At 35.5% G+C, this 19,556-nt stretch overlaps 1 protein-coding gene across 5 annotated transcripts in view; it reads right to left on the bottom strand.

The window, feature by feature from the left end:
- The window catches only part of SPAG16 (sperm associated antigen 16), a 997,079-nt gene that overhangs the window by 290,598 nt on the left and 686,925 nt on the right, over positions 1–19,556 (bottom strand). For all 5 annotated transcript variants that reach the window (XM_019838629.3, XM_045034448.1, XM_019838628.3 and 2 more), the window contains one exon: positions 5,329–5,394. In XM_019838629.3, coding sequence (XP_019694188.1) covers positions 5,329–5,394 — 66 coding nt within the window. The remainder of the gene's footprint in view (positions 1–5,328; positions 5,395–19,556) is intronic.

Here is a 19,556-nt window from a genome sequence, read left to right as displayed (position 1 = left end):
AAATATATAAAGAACTTCTACAAATTATCACCAAAAAAACCCAAACAATCTTACTAAAAATGGGCAGAAGACCTGAATAGATATCTCCAGAAAGAAAACATACAGGTGGTAAACAGATACATGAAAAGATGCTCAACTTCACTAATGGGAAATGCAAATCAAAGCACAATGAAATATCATCTATATCTGTTAGAATGTGTAAATCAAGAAGACAAGAAACAAGGCAAGTGTTGGCAAGGATGTGGAGAAAAGGAACTGTTTAGAAATACTATATGATCCAATAATTCCACTACTGTGTATTTATCCAGGGAAAACCAAGACACTAACTCCAAAAGATATATGCACCTCTATGTGTATTGTGGTATTATTTAAAATAGCCTAGACATGGAAGCAATCTAAGTGTCCATCAATAGACAAATGGATAAGGAAAATGTGGTGTATACACACACACACACACACACACACACACACACACACAGTGGGATATTACACAGCCATAAAAAAAGGATGAGATCATGCCATTTGAGACAACATAGATGAACCTGGAGGGGATTATGCTAAGTGAAATAATTCAGACTGAGAAAGCCAAATACCATATGATCTCATTCATAAATGGAATGTAAAAAAAATGAGTAAACAAAAAGCAGAATCAGGACTATAAATACAGAGAACAAACTGATGGTTGGCCAGAGGGGAAGAGGATGAGGGGTTGGGCAAAATGGGTGAAGGATAGAGGAAGATACAGGCCTCCAGCTATGGAATGAGTAAGTCATGGGAATATAAAGCAGAGAATAAGGAATACAGTCAAAGACATTTTAACAGTGATGTTAACAGGACCAATGGTAGCTATATTTGTGATAAACATAGCATAATACATAAACCTCTTAAATCGCTAAGTTGTTCACCTGAAACTAATGCAACATTTTGTGTCAACTATATTTAAAAAAAAACAACCAGAAAGCAACCAATTTGATGGTATAGTATATTAAAATCTCCCACATTTTTATTTAATTTTAATTTTAATTTTTTAAATTAAAAAACACTTTTTAATTAAAAAAAATTTTTTAATTATTTACTTATTTTGAGAGAGACAGAGAGAACATGAGTGAGGGAGGGACAGAGAGAGAGGGAGAGAGAGAATCCCAAGCAGGCTCTGTGCCATCAGTCAGCGCAGAGCCTGACAAGGGGCTCAAACTCGGGAAACTGTGAGACCATGACTTGAGCTGAAATCAAGAGTCAGACACTCAACCAACTGAGCCACCAAGGCACCCCAATTCTCTTGCATTTTTAAATCCTTTCTGTACAGGCTAAAGAATTTAGATATTCCAGGTATGTAATATAGAGAAAATTAGGTCAAATAGAACTAAAGTTCTTTGCAATGGAACTGACAGAATGGCAACTGAAGAACCTAAGCTGGGGTAAAATGATAAAGTGAAGGCAGAAAGGGTGATAAGAAGGTGAGTGAGATTTTAACTGATTAGACCTCTCAGTCAGGGAGAGAAAATGTTGTACTGGATTTACTTAAGACCTGGAAAGACAAATAAGCTTTCAGAAAAGCATGCTTGGAAATGAGATTTTGGATGCAATACATGTACAGTTAATGACTAAGGTGTTCAGAGTCTGACTTCTGGAACATGTAGCTGAGGAGAAAAAGGGTGTTGGAGAAAATGTGGTCAAGGAAGTACGTGGTCAGACTATCTCATGGGCCACATAGGTAGAGAAAGAGTGATTCAGGAACTGTAGTCTTCAAAGAATGAAGGAGAGTGCCTGGGAGATTCTCAGCAGTGAAATCTATTCAAGCGGTCAATCTGCTTTAGGATTTCAGTGGGATGCTGGTGTATTTTGAGTTTAAAAGATCTCATTTGATCCATGAGCCCTCACTTAATTCTGGAAGTCAATTTTTTCCTTGATGACCCTTAAAATGAAGCTAACTTAGACCATACTTCCTTATGGTAGAAAGTGCAGGGTAAGATACTTAGGGATAGAATGCAGACTGGACTTAATCTTTTCCCATACCTTTATGTTTTATGAGTTCTTTGATGTTTTCATTTTGATTTTATGGCCATTTTGACATACAGAAGGTGTTATATTTATTTCTGTTATTGATAGACCTTTCAAGCCAGCAGGTTTTCCCTTATTACTTAGACTTTCATTTCCAGAGAGTTATGTTTGTTCCTCAATCTGAGCTCATTACCCCTCCCATCTCTCATATACCCTTCACTACCATTCTCCATATACATAGTCAGCCAATTCCCCTAAAATCCCAACACTTCCTTTATCTTCCTCGCTTAAATTGTGACCCTGAATATCATCCACAATTACCACTTTCCTTCTAGATCTCTTACCCTCCACATGACTCAAGGTCAACAGATGGAGTAGGTATCTTCCTTGGTACAAATTCCTTAAACCCATTTTTCTCTTATCTATTCAAAACTTCAGACTGCTGTAAAGATAACACTGATTGACTTCATGTTCCTTCACCTCCATTCTTGGCAGCTACAGATTTCACGGCATTATATATGTAGAAAACAAGTTAGAATTTGATTTGTCTTCTATTAAGGCTATATACAATGTTATCCATTTTTGAACCAGAATATCCATATTTTATTTAATTGCAATAAAGACACATACCTCTATATTTGGAAAATCAATATAACAATATTTGAATTAATACAACAGGTTAATTAGAAGTAAGAATAGGACTTGAGGTAAGTCTGAAGACTTCTCTTTCTAATTAAAGCCCTATAACTACTAGAATTGTCTTTGATCCTGTACAGCCTTCCAATTTTGTTCAACAATGAGGCTAAATTCCTAGCTTAAACGTGTGAGGTGGTGGTAAATACTCCCAAGGAAAGATACATTGGTATTCTAATAGAGTTGATTTATAGTGTTCACCTGACTTCATCAGGCAGGCACAGCAATAGCCACACTGGCTACCTGCCTTTGAAAACAGCTGGAAACAGCCACGGAAAGATGTATTAACATACAAATACATATGTTATATATGTATACATATATATATGTATGTTATATATGTATACATATATATGTATGTTATATATGTATATATGTATATATATGTGTTGACATACATATATATGTTATTATATATATGTTATATATATATATGTTATTGGTTTTGTGTTTAACGTACATTGAATTTTCTATTACTAGTTTTTCAGCAATTACTGTCAATTTTAAAAATTTTTGTTTTGCTTTACAAAATGGACTTAGTAGAAAGCTTTCATAGTTCCTTAAAATGTATCATTAAACAGATTACTTTAAAAAGCAGTTTTAAAAAATATCTATTTCCAATAGAAAAATCAGTCAGAAATAAAGACATCATAGCCCTAATAATATAACATAGAAACACAATTCAATTTATGTAGAGTTTTAGGACCATAAATAACTATCGTATGTTGGGTGTTTGTTTCTGCGTTTCTTGGTTGCTAGCTAGGTAACACTGAATTTTACATTTATGATTTCTGCTCAGAAGTTTAAAATGTAGAATTTACCTAAAACTGTGTTTACGTAAATAGCTAAATACATTTTTAACTAGTAATGCAATTTGAATACATATCCCTGAAGGCATCAAACAATTAGCAAGTCTAATTCTAAATAATTCAAATCTCTGCCTGCTATATATGCACTGTATAATTCATTTATTATGACAGCTTTGTCTGATGGTTTATTTGAATGGGAACTGTGTCACAATGCCATGTCCTTGAGTAAAAGTCTTTGTGCTCTTTCAGTCACTACTACCTCCTAAACTTTTGATATTCTTTGGCAAGTATGTGAAATAAAACCGTTTCCAAAACAACTGACATATGTGACCAAAAATTTCACTTAGGAGTGTCAGTCATCATAACAAAATATCATTTTGTTAATATCATATTTTGTTAGCTATCTCGGACATCTGGGCCTTATATTCATCATCTTGCTTTTGAATTATGTACACTTAATGCACATCTTCCTTGGTTGCTAAATAAATAAATTTAATTTGGCTATTTCTATATTTATTAATTTTATTATTTGAGATGTTAAATGGTATGTCTTTTTCAGCTATGTTATTGCTTACCAAAAATAAAATGCCTAACTCACAAAATAATTTATTTCCATTTAGCTTCCATTTAATTTTCTTAGGGTATGTAAAGCTGTAAGCTGTTTAATAGATTTTTAGCATAAATATCCTTATATCATATGGGTTCATAGTGTTTAAATGGCTCCATAATTCTGCTAAAAATAAAATTTTACTTGGTACCTAGAACTAATCCATAATATATTGGCTCAATAGAGTCAATTAAATGGAAATTCCTTACTAAGATGAATTTGTTAAAATATAATTGTAGTTGAGCCCATCACTAACATTCCAGGTGTCATTCACAGCGACACCAGCACAATTTTAGTTGGAGCAAACAACATGCCTTTAGAAGAAATAATTTTTAGTGAGCATTTTTCTTCCGTCTAAAAGAATAATAACAGCATGATAGTATCAGAATTTTGACAACGCTGTCATTTTGAAGTTAGAAGTAGGTAATCTATCAGATTAATTTTTTAGCTAATTGGGAAAGAAGAGGGATATGGAATTAAGATTCACACTCTATTGGGAATTTAGAGACAAAGTGAAATGTTAGCAATAATTAAATCATAGAGTTTGAAAGGACTTGAGAGGTCATCTATCAGTCAAATAGCTTTCATCTGAGAAAGAACAAACTTAAATCATCCTTCCCTGAGAACTATCTGCACCCTTTTAGCTTAGCAACTCAAAGCCGTGTTTAACAGTCTTCCTAGTTGGTGAAATCATCCTGATATCTGAATGCCTCAAGCTTATGGATAAACACTTTTGCTATGTCATCAGTTTATATGAAGAAAGATATATTTGAAACCTTTCAATGAGCAATTGAAAAACTGTCAAATCAAGGTTGCTCTGTTCTAACCTGAAGGAAGTCTATTTTTCTTTGACGGCTTTTTTATTCTTGGGTTTCCATTCAAGCATTTTCATTATTTTTATGATTCTACATTAATATTTACAAGTCTATCCTGCTTACTTTTGTGAAGCTCATATTAGACAAGACACTTTAAAAAATGTGTTTAAGTGGAGTAAGTATAGTAGAATTCCTCGTCATTCCTCCCACTGTATATTGTACATGTGTGTTTTAAACTTCTGCAACCCAGACTATATATTTTTTCCACTGCCATAATTAATCCCTAGCCTTGTTCTCTTCACCCTGTTAACTTACCATCCCCCCACCCCTGGGACTTTGTTTCAATACAGTTAACTTGTATATATGAAGTATTAAAATAATTTATCCAGAGAACTGAACTCACCCTAGGAGTGAAGGTGGCATCATTGACAGAATGCATATGACCATAAAGTGATTGCTCACAGTTACCCTAGGAAGACAAAGCAGAAATAAAATCAAATAAATTTCTCCAAATATGTGACAGAAATCAAAAGATAATTAATTTTATTTGGTTTAAAGTATTGTTTCGTCCAATAATGAAATTATACATTCTCATGATAGAAAATGTTAGGTTTTGCTATCAGCTACCATTCAAAATCAGACATGGCTGTGCTGGTAAGTGTGTTATACATGCTGGTCTATGGACTGAAATTCAAGTATCCTCACTTTTATGCTACTGAGCTGGTAGTGAATTCTCACTCTATGAGAATTAGCATAGTTTTCAAGCCATGGGGTCAACGTTTATAGACGTTTCTTGTTTTACCTCATTTCCATCACAGCTAAGTATGTAGGGTTCTTTTGTTTGTCATGGAATACAAGATCACATTTTAATTCCTGAATTTTGAAAGTTTGTCATTAATATCATTACATGATAAAAATGTTATAACACATGTAAATTCTTTTTAACACAAAATAATTTGTTTTATGAACACTATACTTCACATCTATCCATTCAGGTCATCTTTTCCAAACAATAACTAAAATTATTAGCCACAGAACTTCCCAAACTTCAATTTAAATTATCTCAAGAAAATTTGGCTCACAACACATTACATGGGGGATTTTAATATGGGGACTTTTAATTTTGACACCAATGTTCAAAAGACATTCTTAATTATCTTATGGAAATAACACAAATTTTGTAGAAGAAACAGAGAAAGTCATGTGTGGAATAATGTTTGTATAATCTTGTTATGGGCTAAAATTCAGATGTAATTGAACAATGTATTCATTCAACAAATATTTTTCAGGAGTTAATCTATGTCAGGCACAAAGAACCTTGAACATAAAACATAACATAAAACAAAGCATCTTGTCTTCATCCACCCTATATTATAAGTGGATAGGGTGGGAATAGATATTTTAAAAAGTATAAAGTGTGTTTGTGGAGATCATAAGTATTGGGGAAAAAAAAGAAAAGTCAGATAAGGTAAGGGGTATCATGGGTTTTGGGATTGAGGGGCTAAGAGTAAACCAAATTATCAAGGGAATGATATGGTTTGATTACATTTAAAAAGTAAGGTTTGAACAAAAATTGAAGAAAGCCAAGCAGACATCAAGAGAAAAAGAATTCCAGGAAGAAGGAAAAGGTAAAGCAAATGTCTCAGAGATAGGAGTTTTTACATAGTGTATTTCTAGAACAAAGCAGCCAATGTGGCTGGAGAGAGGTCAATCAGGAGAACAGGCTTATTAAAAGGCTTCATCTCCTCTCATTCACTACCTGGTATTTACTTAGTCCTAAACCCATTTACTGCTGGTTGAAAGACTACAGAAAAGATTACAAAATGAGATATGGAAGAGTATTATCATCATGTCTCCTCATTGCTATAGGACATCCATGGAATAGTTTGGAACTAAGAAAAGTTAGACAGGCTTTATAACTAAGCTCTGTTTAGTCCTATTACTGTTGTGTTCACAAAGTTAAATTTCAAATATTTATTTACAGAATTAATGCTTGCTGTTAATCCCTTTTCACAGAATGCAAAATTTCCCCACATGAATTTAAATTTCACAAAAATATGTTGAAACATCTTGGTACTCTTTCCAGATCCCCCTGCCCATGTTATTCTGGTTCAATTATCTTGATACTGTTACAATTTTAAACCAATTATGCTGAGAATTTCAAATTCTCTAAATACCCAAAGTAGAAATAAATTACTTACAAAGCCAAAATGGCAAAGTAAAGTAAAGTTATAATTAGCTTTAATATATTGTCTTAGGAACTTTTATAGTTAATTTTCTTTGAGAACTAATATCATATATAGTTGTATAATATTATACGTGCATAGTGAGGGTATATATATATATTATATATATATATATAATATATATATATTAATTAGCAAAATGTTTTTTTTTTTGCATTAGTAAAAGTTTTACATTTGATGCTCTTCTAAAGTGAGAATCTCTAAACTATTTGATTAATTGTTAAGGAAAATGGAGTTTTCTGATTCAAATCCTGAATGCCAAGTTTTAATTCAAAGTAGAATCTCTAAGGCACTCTTGAAAAGCCCTGGAAATATGGGGTTATAATGGAAATGCTGACAGACCACATTTGTGCTGCTATAACAAAACCTGACTTGAAGATAAATGTTTCATGAATTAGGAAAAGTTAAAAAAAGCTTTTCTATCCAGCTTTGTTCCCAAGATAAAAGTGAATCTACTCTTTTTGTGGAAGAGGGAATATGTAGGTTACTAATATTCTAGTCTGCAAACAGCCTTAATCAAAAGTAATACCCAAATCGGGATAGTAAAATTTGGAATATCTTCTTTGATGAATTCTTGTCAGAATTGTTTTCTTTCAAAGAAGTGGAAAAAAATGTAAGAGTGAAGAGTCTTATAAGAAAAAAGCCAAAACAAAACAAAACAAAAACAAAAAAAAAACACATGTGACCCAACATGTCATTGCACCAGTATTTAATTCTCTCGGAGAAGCTGTGTGCAGTGATGATTGCTATCACTGGCCCTGGGGATAGAAACGTCTGGGACTTAATTCTTGGATCTGCTACCTAATAGCAGTGTGACCTTAAACAAATTGCTTCACTTCATTGTGCTCCAATTGCCTCATTTAATTCTCCAAACAAACCTATAGGTTAAATACCCTTACCGTGCCAATGAGGTAATGATATTTAACCTATAGGTTTGTTTTGAGAATTATATTGGAAAAATGCATGTGAAATGTTGATGGAGTGCCTAACACAGAGTGACAGCCTAACAAATATTAGCCCTGAACTTGCAACATAGACCACCGAAATGCTGATGACTTTCAAATAATCTCTGCCCTTAGCTCTCCTGCCTTCTTAAAGATCCCAATAAAGAGTAGTAGAGGCATCGGTGCTGCCTTTTCTATTTGTCTGTCAGATTCACTCCCCATGTGGCACTGTCCTACTCTGTGCCCTGCTCTCTACCAACAACATCGCTTTGGGCACTCAAGCTCTTGGGTGTCTGGTTGGATTCATCCAGAGGGAAGCATCAATAGGATATGAAAGAGCAGAAAGATAAAGAGGACAGATAAATGACCACTTTACCTCTCTTCCTGTTCAGCTGTGATTTTGTCACTGGTCCTGTTTTCTACCTAATTCCACTACTCATGTTATGTGGGTCCTTGGCCATGACTATAGCTCCAATGTGTCCAGTAATGCTCTCCTTGCCCTGCCCCTTCAGACTTCCCATTGTTGCTAACTCTTGGTTGCTGTGTTTGGTCCCTTAATCCCATTCACATCTCTGTAAACATTCAACTTGAGTTTACTTCATGTATCATCTGTTTCCTGCTAGTGATGCAGCATGTCAGACATAGTATGCAAAAGCAGACTTTTTTACTTACTATGTCTCAACTGTCTATCTTTACTCTGCCAAATCTTTCCCTCTAAGTAAATGGCATCACCAGTTGCTCAAACAAAAAACTTTAGGCATGGGGCGCCTGGGTGGCTCAGTCAGTTAAGCATCGAATTTCGGCTCAGGTCATGATCTCACGGTTAGTGGGTTTAAGCCCTGCATTGAGCTCAGTGCTGACAGCCCGGAGCCTGGAACCTGCTTCAGATTCTGTGTCTCCCTCTCTGCCCCTCCCCTGCTCGTGCTCTGTGTGTGTCTCTCTCTAATATAAATAAACATTAAAAATTTTTTAAAAATATTAGGCAATAAAAATCCCTGAGAATTAGAATACTTATCTTTCTACCCCCACTCCCCTCCTTTCCCTCATCCAGCATATCACCTTCTTCTTCAGCATAGATCCCTACTTTGCCTACCTCTGTCTCTCTTTACTATTACCACTCTGTGCAGGAAACCATCCATCATACGCAGCAGCCCAAAGACAGCAGGAGCATCATTATTGGTCTCCTTGCTTCTACTCTCACCCAACTTCCCATCTATTCCTCTCACAGCCAGTAGAGTGATCAATAAAACCTGGATCAGATCACACCATGCTCCTGCTAACAGCCATCTGAACATTACCATCGCTCAGAATAAATTCCAGACTCCTTCCACAGGTATTGGTAGCCAATGAATAGGCCACTCTGCTTTATTTCTTTCATATCATTCATCATTAACTAAAATTGCTTAAAAATCTGTCTCTTTGTTTGTTGTTAGCTTTCTCCCAATAGAATATAGCTCCACAAGAGAAACTTGTTTGAAACTTATTTGTCTTGTCCACCACTCTTATTATCCCCAGGGCCCAAGACAGCTGTGGTATAATTTGATAAAAAGTTGTTAAGTAAAAAAGTAAACAGTTACGTGGAGATCACAACTGAAAATTGGAAAAAAAAAAATCTACCCTCACCAGATATCTTATTTTTGGATACATATCTTGGTCTTCTTCCTAATATTTATTTTGATTTTGGTTAATCATGACATGTAATGTGCACAGTCTTATTCCTCTCAACTCCTTTGTCATAACTTGGCTCCAACCCTGTAGCATATTTACACTTTGACTCTGCCAAGACAGTTGATGACTCCAGATGAAGGAGGCAACTTTACATTTTTTCAGTGTTCATTATGTAACTAAAGCATCTTGTGCTAAATTATTTACTTTTGTTATTACATTTAATCCTCACAGCAACTCAAGGGCATGGATCTCAACTCATCTAGAGATGAGAAAACAGAAGCACTAATCCACCACTGCAGAGATACAGAGTGCCAAAGGCAAGACAGTCGTAGCTCCTCTTTGTTGTAATCACAAAGTCATCTAACCAGTAATGTGAAAGAATTTGAAGGGAGAAGGTGGAGGCAACTTTTTAATGCCATTTTCAAAGCTAAATTTTTCCAATATTCTTTCTTTCTGGTGCACCTCCTCATCCCCCTGCGGTGGTGTGGGGCCACATAATAAGTTCTGGCCAAAGAGCTGAGTGAAAATGACATGTAACACCCCTCTCCTGCTCTTTCCAACCTGACTTGTATAGCACTTAACTAGAAGTACAATATCAAGGGATATCTTTTCCCTCTGGCAGAAACCAGAGCATTCAAGGTGCCTGCTAGATCATTCTGGATCCTAGGTGAGTCAGTGAGCAGAACCCTCCTTCTGTCATATGGAGGACATACACCCAGAGCAAGATATAAATGTTACAGTGGTTTGGAGGTTGTGTGTCACTGTAATACAACTTAGTCTCACCTGACTGACATAAACCCTATGCAGGAAGATTAGTCTTATTAAAAGCTTTTCTACTATTTTTTTTTTAATTTTTTTTTTAACATTTATTTATTTTTGAGACAGAGAGAGACAGAGCATGAATGGGGGAGGGGCAGAGAGAGAAGGAGACACAGAATCAGAAGCAGGCTCCAGGCTCTGAGCCATCAGCCCAGAGCCTGACGCGGGGCTCGAACTCACAGACTGCGAGATCGTGACCTGGCTGAAGTCGGACGCTTAACCGACTGCGCCACCCAGGGGCCCCAAAGCTTTTCTACTATTAATACCACCATGTGAAAAGTTGAAAACATATTAAAATAATACTTATTAGAAGCCTAATACTCAAGACAAAAAAAAAAGCTTAAAAACTTAAAAATCATAAAATAATCATAGAATAAAATCACAAACAGTCATAAACTAAGCACCCAAAAATACCATCACTAAAATCATTGAAGAGTGAATATTCACTAACTTATTTTCTATTCATAAGGACTTATTTATTTGACCAATGGATTCAATATTCTTTTGGAAAAAAAAAAAAAACAGACTTGAACATATAAAGTAAGCCTCCCAACTCAGACTTTTTGCCTTTGTTTTTAAACAGGCTATCTTTTAAAATATCTTTTTGGTGTGTTAAAGTGTCTTTAGTGGCATACAACATATATGTGCATTTACACATAGTAAAATGCACAAATCTTAGGGTCTTAGCTCAATGAATTTTTATCAAAACATAGAATTTTTATCTATGTATGTATCTGTGTAACTGCCATTTAGATTAAGATCCAGATCATTTCTATCACTTCAGAGAGTTCCCACATGACCTTCTTAGTAAAAACATCCCCACATTTTTTAATTAAATTTATTTTATTGGAGAAAAGAAATCTAGGAACATAGTTGAAAAATTAGATAGTATAGGACACTATCCAGTGAAGTTAGTTTCCTATCTCAGGCCATCCCTAGATGCAACAACTGTAATAGTGTCTTTTGCACATTTCCTGGGACATTTTGTGCGCATACATTCACTCGTCTTTACTGTGTCATGTTATCTACCTTAGTTCTTGCATAAATGAAATCACACTATTGAGCATTTTGTTAAGAGAGGTTGTATACTGTAGTGTTAAAAAATGTGATACTGGATTAACATTGCAGGTTTTATTATTCAGTTCATTGGAAAGTTATTGGTCATATCTCTCATTTATATAAAAACACCACATTAAGTACTTTATATACAGTAACTCTTTTAATCTACTGTACAAAAATCATAATACTTTAAATTCCCATTTACAGGTGGTGAAATTTGTGTAAAGATTAGCAGAGTGCCTACACAAATAATCTACACAGTTGTAGATTAATTTGTATTCTTTTCTATTTCTTGTTTTACTTATTTTTTGTTGGCCACTGAGATTAAAAAAAAAAGTCACCACTCTTCTAGGAAAAGGCCCATTGTCATGGTAACAAACACCAGAACTAGTTTTAAACTTGTCTAATCAATTATTAACAGTTCCATAGCCCTGCTTACAAGTAAACAACCAGAACTGGTTTTAAAACTATCTAATTAATCAATGACAACTAACTTCTGTGAACACTTCTTGAAAAGCTAAATAGCATCAGACTCATGATTTGAAATTCAGCCAACTGGCCAAAGTTTCACTACAGTGCACATGTTCCCAAAGCTCATATTAACCTTCTTCTACCTTGAAAAGAGACAAAAAGTAAGTCTCAATAACCAACACAAACTATTCTTCTAAGACCAACGTAACCCAGTGCTGTCTGTGTAACCAATACTATTCAAAGTAAATTGTCCACAAAAAATAGATATAAAATCAGCAATTGGATTGGCTTAATTAGGATAACTCTTCTTCATTGAAGTATATGATAAATTCAGTTTTTTGGTTTTAGGTATTGACTGGTGGTTTCCTTCTTTGACACCACAGAGAGGAGTAAGGATGTTTTGGTTTGCTAGGGCTGCCATAACAAAGTACCACAGACTGGTAGCTTAAACAACAAAAATGTATTCTCTCACTGTTCTGGAGGCTAGATACAAGATGAAGGTGTTGGTAAAGTTAGTTTCTTTCTGAGGCCTTATCTTGGCTTGTAGAAGGCCATCTTCTTCTTATATCTTCACATGGTCTTACCTCTGTGTGTATTTGTACTCTAATCTCCTCTTCTTACAAGACCAACAGTCAGATTGGATTAGGGCCTATCCCAACAACCTCATTTAACCTTAGTTACCTTTTTAAAGACCCTATCTCCTTCCCATGGGGTGTGTGGGTGGCTCAGTCAGCCGAAGTCTGACTTCGGCTCAAATTCATGAGTTTGAGCCCCGAGTTTGGTTCGTGCTGATAGCTCAGAGCCTGCCTCAAATTTTGTGTGTGTCTCTCTCCTTCTGCCTCTACCCTCACACTCTCTCTCAAATATATACATTAAAAAAATTTAAAAACCCTATTTCCCAATACATTTTGAAGTACTAGGGTTAAGATTTCAACATATGAGTTTGAAAGGACATAATTCAGTCATACCAAAGGGGAAAGATATCTTTATTCTAATATTCATAAAATATCTTAGGAGTGCAATAGCTATTAGGGCATTAGCTGGTTGCAAAAATCAAACTGTAAGATTATTTTATAGTGTTTATTGTACTGAATATAGAATTTATATACATTATATTAATGCACTTTGAGCTAATATGTAATCTCAGAATGAAAAGCTGCCTGAGACATAGCAAGTACTCAATAAATGTTAATTATTACATGGTAACAATATGCAGATTACAAGTTCTGTGATAGCAGGGATGATGTTCCTTATCTTCATCACTTCATAATGATAACTGCAGAGATGAGCTGGCTCATAAGAGGTATTCAATAAATATTTTTGAATTAGTACACACACACACACACACACACACACAGGCCATTCCAAGGAAAGTTACTAAGCAAGTAATAATAAGTTTGCCTCTCACCGACTTTTCTTTCCTTCACCACATGACCTCCACCTTTTCAAGGCAATTCAGATGAAAGGGCAAGGGCTACCCTCTCAGTACTTTTGATTTTTACAAAAGAATCTTCACGGAGAAGAACTCTAGGAAGTAGAGCCCTAATCATTGAATGTCACACCCACTGGACAGTTGCACAGAAAACAGGTACCATTTTTTCCTGTTGGCAGCACTGTCTGTGCCACCCCATCAGCCCTGCCAGCCCCTCATATCACAATACAGAGGCACTGTCTCCCCATAGAATTATTCCGGTGTATATTTATTTCTAGAAAATAATTACTTAGAGTAAAATAGCTAAAACTGTTTCAGAAAAAAATTATCTAAATAAAACACTGAGGTTAAAGAGAATTATATTGTGCAATTGCATTCTGTGCATTTTCATTTCAAATTTTAGGACCAAGGAAAATCGCTATTAAAGAAGGCAAAGCAAACTGTGTCCAAAGGTGAGCAGAATTAAAGTTTATACCAGCTGTGAGAAAAATATCCTCCTACTCATTACCAGTTAGATGTAGTTATTCCCTTAGAGCTACCACCTTAGTTATCAAGTTTAAGAATTAATGTCAAAGAATTTTACAAAGATCCTCTTTTAATTGAACAGGGCCAAATATTTAATGTAATGGAGTAATTTATATAACATTCATATTTTCTGCAAATCTTTTAAAAATAACTTTGTGACATTAAAGAATTTTAACATTATAGGTTTACAAATTGTTAAAGAAAAATATATTCCATTATTATTACTGAAACAATCTCACTGGCATATAAATTGGAGACAGAATAATCATTAACAAGGATCCTGGTTTTTGTTATTTCATATAAATAACCATGTCTGTGAAAGATTGATTGCAGCTTTTAAAATGTTTGCTGAATCCATGTGTAATTAAGATGAGTTAAATATGCAAATCAAGTCTAATTAGCTTCATTTATTAATGTTAGTTTGCCTTGCCTCTACATAATTTCTGCTGTGGATTTTTTTTTAGTACATAGTATTTTTTATTTCTTTGTTCTAGATTGAATTGCTGAAGAAACAAGCTTTTTTTCTAGAAGGAGGAAAAGCTTTCATATGGAGCTCTGGGTGCCATTTAGAAGGGAAGGGAGGGTTTTAAAAAATGTTCCCAGTACCATGAAAACTGACTAAATTGTTATTATATATATTTTCAACCACCTTTCTCTAGACTCTATTTAATTATTCCATTTCATCAAAGAAGCAAACCCTCTGGGAACTTCTTTTGATGAAAATGAGCTTTTGTCACAATATGTCCGTCACAGTGATTAAGTAGAACATACAGATTGGGTAGAGCAGGGGGCATCAAATGAACCAAAGTTGACTGTAGAAATACCTTTTCCTTGACAAAACATCTAAATTCTCCTGCATTCACAAAACAAACCTCTGTATGTAAAACCAACAGCCTCACGTTGTTCGTAGTTCTCTTGGAAACTATGAAGGAAACATTGCAAACAATGTGGAGTTGAGAACAAGACATTATGTTTTGCAACACAACAAGGAAAGGAATAACAAAGTGAAACAGGTATTAAAGAAAATGATGAATATGGGATGATGTCCTGAAGACAGAAGACATGATAAGGAAGAGAAAACGGTGAATGTAGGGAAATTACTGAATGAAGACAGTGGAACCACGGCCTAAAAATAGAAGAATGGAAGTAATAGGGAGAGTCAGGGCCCTGGAAGTCAGGGGACATGTACAAGGGAAGAAAAGTAGTGGAGAAGGATGTGAAAGATCTTATAATGAAGGGAAATTTACTTAGGAAAAAACAAGGGTGAGCAGACTTCTTAGGCATTGTTAAGAGTGGATTTAGGAATAGACAGGGAAGAACTGAGTAAATCCAAGTGGCCTGAGCCAAAATGGAAGGCCAAGTGGAAAGTTTTACAAGGTCCAGCTGCAGGGAAATGCAAAGGGTATCAAAGCCCAGAGTAAGGGCAAGAGAAGCCAGGAGGAGAGCCAAGAATCAGGTCCAAAAATAAATAATTCAGCCAGGACATTGAAACTAAGGGTGCAGGATAATTAAAACAAGATCCAGAGTTTGAGAAACCTGATGCAGAACCAGAGGAAAATGGTCAGAAGAGTATTTTCATAGTGGTACCACTTTCTTGAGTTCTAGTGATTTCAGGCTGAGATGATTACACTTGCCCCACCCTCTTCTTGCATTTTTTTGTTCTTTAATTCTGCCCTCCTAAGGATGAAGAAATAAAATGAGTGGGAGAGAAAATACAATACAAAATATTGAGATTTGAAGCAAATTTAAGAGGTAGGCTGAGAATGAAAGGGCGGGCCTACGCCGGCTGACTCTTGTTCTGTGTCCTTCACCTTGACCATGCCTCCTCCCCTTGAGTAACCTCCTGCTCACCCTTTCAAACTTCCCCATCAAAACACGCCCAGCAACCTGCAACCTGTGTAACAGGACTCCGACCCTTCCCCAGCCAATCGACTGAGGCCACAGCCATTACCTCACCAACTGCCCCTAGACCCCAGTAAAACCTTTGTTCTTTTGAAACTTGCTTTCTTTCCCTGGTATCTCACCGCTGCGTCCATGCAGGTAGGGGATTGAGCTCAAGCTAGCTCGAATAAAGGCTCTTTTGCTTTTGCATCGGACTCGGCTCCCTGGTGGTCTTTGGGGATCACGAATTCTGGGCATAACAAGAATATTGTAGGTCCTGGGGTAAAGAGTTTGTATTAGTTTCCTAGAGCTGCCATAACAAAGTACCACACTGGGTGCCTTAAAAAAATTTATCCTCTCACAGTTCTGGAGAAGTCTGAGACAAAAGTTTTAGCAATGTTGGCTCCTTTCGCGCGCTCTGAGGAAGAGTATATTCTATGCTTCTCTCTCAGTTTATGGTGATGGCTGGAAATCCTTCACATTTCTTGGCTTGCAGATGCAGTGTTCCAATCTCTACCTCCACCTTCACATGGCCTTCTCTGTCTGTTTCTGTCTTCTTATAAGGAACATCAGTCACAGTGAATTAGGGCCCACCCTACTCCAATACGACCTTATCCTAAATACTAACATCTGCAAAGTGTCTATTTATAATCCAGGACCATTCACAAGTAACTGGGGATTAGGACTCAAACATACATTTTTGGGGGGACACAATTCAACCAGCAAGTGATCTGTTGTTAAGTAAAAGTAAATTAAAGTATCTAAGTATTATGCATCTTGGAATCTTGGTGAGATCCTACTTCTGGAAGGATCCTACTTCTGAAGAAGTCTTAGTTTGGGGCGCCTGGGTGGCTCAGTTGGTTGAGCCTCTGACTTCAGATCAGGTCATGATCTCACACTCCGTGAGTTCATGCCCCGCGTCGGGCTCTGTGCCAACAGCTCGGAGCCTGGAGCCTGCTTCGTATTCTGTGTCTCCCCCTCTCTCTGCCCCTCCCCTGCTCATGCTCTGCCTCTCTCTGTCTCAAAAATAAATAAAAACATTAAAAAAATCAAAAAAAAAAAAAGAAGTCTTAGTTGAATTGTGGTTTTCAGAGAAGGGGTGGAAAGGAAACAGTTGGTTACCTTATAAAACAGTTGGTTTACCTTATAAAACAGTTGGTTACCATATAAAAATATGTCTTTTTATTATTTGGTTTTTATATGCATAAATATGTTTCCATTTATTTTATATTACTTTATGCTTCACATTGTATTTGAAAGCATCTAAGAAACGATTTCCTTATACAGTAGTTCTCAAAGTGTGGTCCCAGACCCAATCTCACCTAGGATCTTGTTGGAAGTGCACTCCAGATCTACTGTAAAAGAGCTTTGTGGGTATGCCTAGTCATCTGTGTTGTTGTTGTTGTTGTTTGTTTGTTTGTTTTTCCCCAAAACTTCCTGGTGAGTCTGGTTTGAGCACCAGGTGATTCTGCTTAGAGAAACTTGCCTATGATTAGGGAAGAAGCTGTTTAAGGTGACGTTTGGGGTACTTTGGCCTAAATAATATGTGTCTTGAAGAATTTTATCAACAAAGGGAATCAAGCATAATACTGTTATCATAAGTTATTCATAAAAATTAAAATCTTTCCTGCAGTTAGCATTCTTAAAGAACAAACATTCTTTAAAAGTCTTGGTTGTTCTTAAGGACTTATTTGAGACATTTCTGGAACTAGGATCTTCTACTGAAGTCTTATTGGTGGTTTTAAGGCTTCAAGTCTTCAGAAAATTCTTCTGCCAATGCTCCATGGCCTCCCTCACTCTTTTTAATACCACATGCCAGGTACCCCATTAGGGTCATATATTAAGTGATATGATTTATTTATTACAAAAATTTTATCATAAATATTACTATCACCTTTTCAAGAATGAAGAAACAGAGACACCAAGAGGTTGAATAAATTGCCCACATTTACACAACAAGGAGTGTCATAGATTCGAATCCAATTTTACTGGTTGCAAAGCCCATATTCCTCCAACTATGTACATTATTTTGTGTAGAGACCTAAATAGCTACTTAAACTAGTCAGAATTAATTTTCTTTTTAAATTTTCTTTTCTCATCAGAAGCAAGCATAAAAGGTGTGGGGCCAGGGTTTAGGTTAAAAAAAGTCTGTATCTTCTCCCTGATCTCCAGTTCCTAGATTCTTCTGAGTCTGAAGTCTGATGCTAAAAGAATGTAGTTAATAAAATAAGTAACAAAAGACTATGACTTATAAGAGACCCTACATTGTCTTTCATCTAGTCAGTATAAAACATCTTAGCTGTTTTTCCAATTTGCCCTAAGCATTGCCATTTCAACAAAGATTGCCAGATTCTAGGTATTGCTTGAAATTTACTGAGAATTTAAACACAATGATTAAGTTTTTGGATTGCTGCCTTCCCTGAAATTCTACTAAGTTGATTCATTTAAGAATTGCTATAAGTAAGGGAACACGATAACTGTAGTAAAATTTAGCATTTTAAACATCATGAATCCAGAATATAACAAATTATTTAAACAAAGTGATTTCCCTATCAGACTGTGAGATTATTACTGCCAACGGCAGTGATATATAATTTGGTTAGTATTCATAGCCTTTCTATGATGCTCTACATATCATACATTTAATACAATTTGCTGAATGCATTAAAGAAAAAGAAAGCTAAATAGTGGCTTCTGATAGTGAGGTGGGAAATGAAGAAAAAGTTAGTGACCTATTTTTTTCACATTAGTTGGAAGATCTAATTTTGAAGTACTTTATGTTTTTCTATATTACTTTCTATTTTGCTGAGGCTATCTTTGCTTTTGACTATGTATGTACAAGGCTTATAAGAAACAATGGAAGGGCAGAGATTTGAGGGCCTTGAAAGATCTACATGCAGATCCCACAGGTCACACAAAGATGGATCCTCAAGCTCTAACTCATTTCCTCACCAGTTGCTGCTGCCCTACATGATGGCAGAGAAGGCAAATGTGCTAGTATCTTCCCTACCTTACCTCTGCAAATTGAATTGAGCCAGGGAATGTATGGTTTCTAGAAATCCAAAAAATATGCCTTATAAGAGTAAACTTATTTTGATAAGGGCATATAGCTACATTTGAAAGTAATTACATGTACATTCAAGGTACATTCAAACTAATTACATACTTTCTACTTTTAAAGACTTTATTTTTAAGTAATCTCTACACTTGATATGGGGCTTGAATTTACAACCTCAAGATCAAGAGTCACAGGCTCCACCGACCAAGCCAGCCAGGTGCCCCCTAATTACACATTTTTAATTTCATAGAGAAAAATCTGTACCTATATAACTATATATCTATGTAGATCATGTCACTACTTCAATATATAAAAACTATGTTATAATAAATTTCCCAATAATATTATTTCTCAGAATTACATCATCTTTATAGTGATACCTCAAATGATCTGATTCATTCAACTGTTTAAAGAGAGAAAAATATAAAATGGAAACACTTGAAATTATCAGATCCACAGGGGAGGAGTAATACCTAGCAGATTACACTTTCCATTTCTTTTTTAATGCTTATTTACTTATGTTGAGAG

This window comes from Felis catus, chromosome C1, assembly GCF_018350175.1.
Source record: "Felis catus isolate Fca126 chromosome C1, F.catus_Fca126_mat1.0, whole genome shotgun sequence".
NCBI lineage: Eukaryota > Metazoa > Chordata > Mammalia > Carnivora > Felidae > Felis > Felis catus.
The sequence above is the reverse complement of the archived record's forward strand: the minus strand, read 5'-3'. Positions and strand labels throughout refer to the sequence as shown.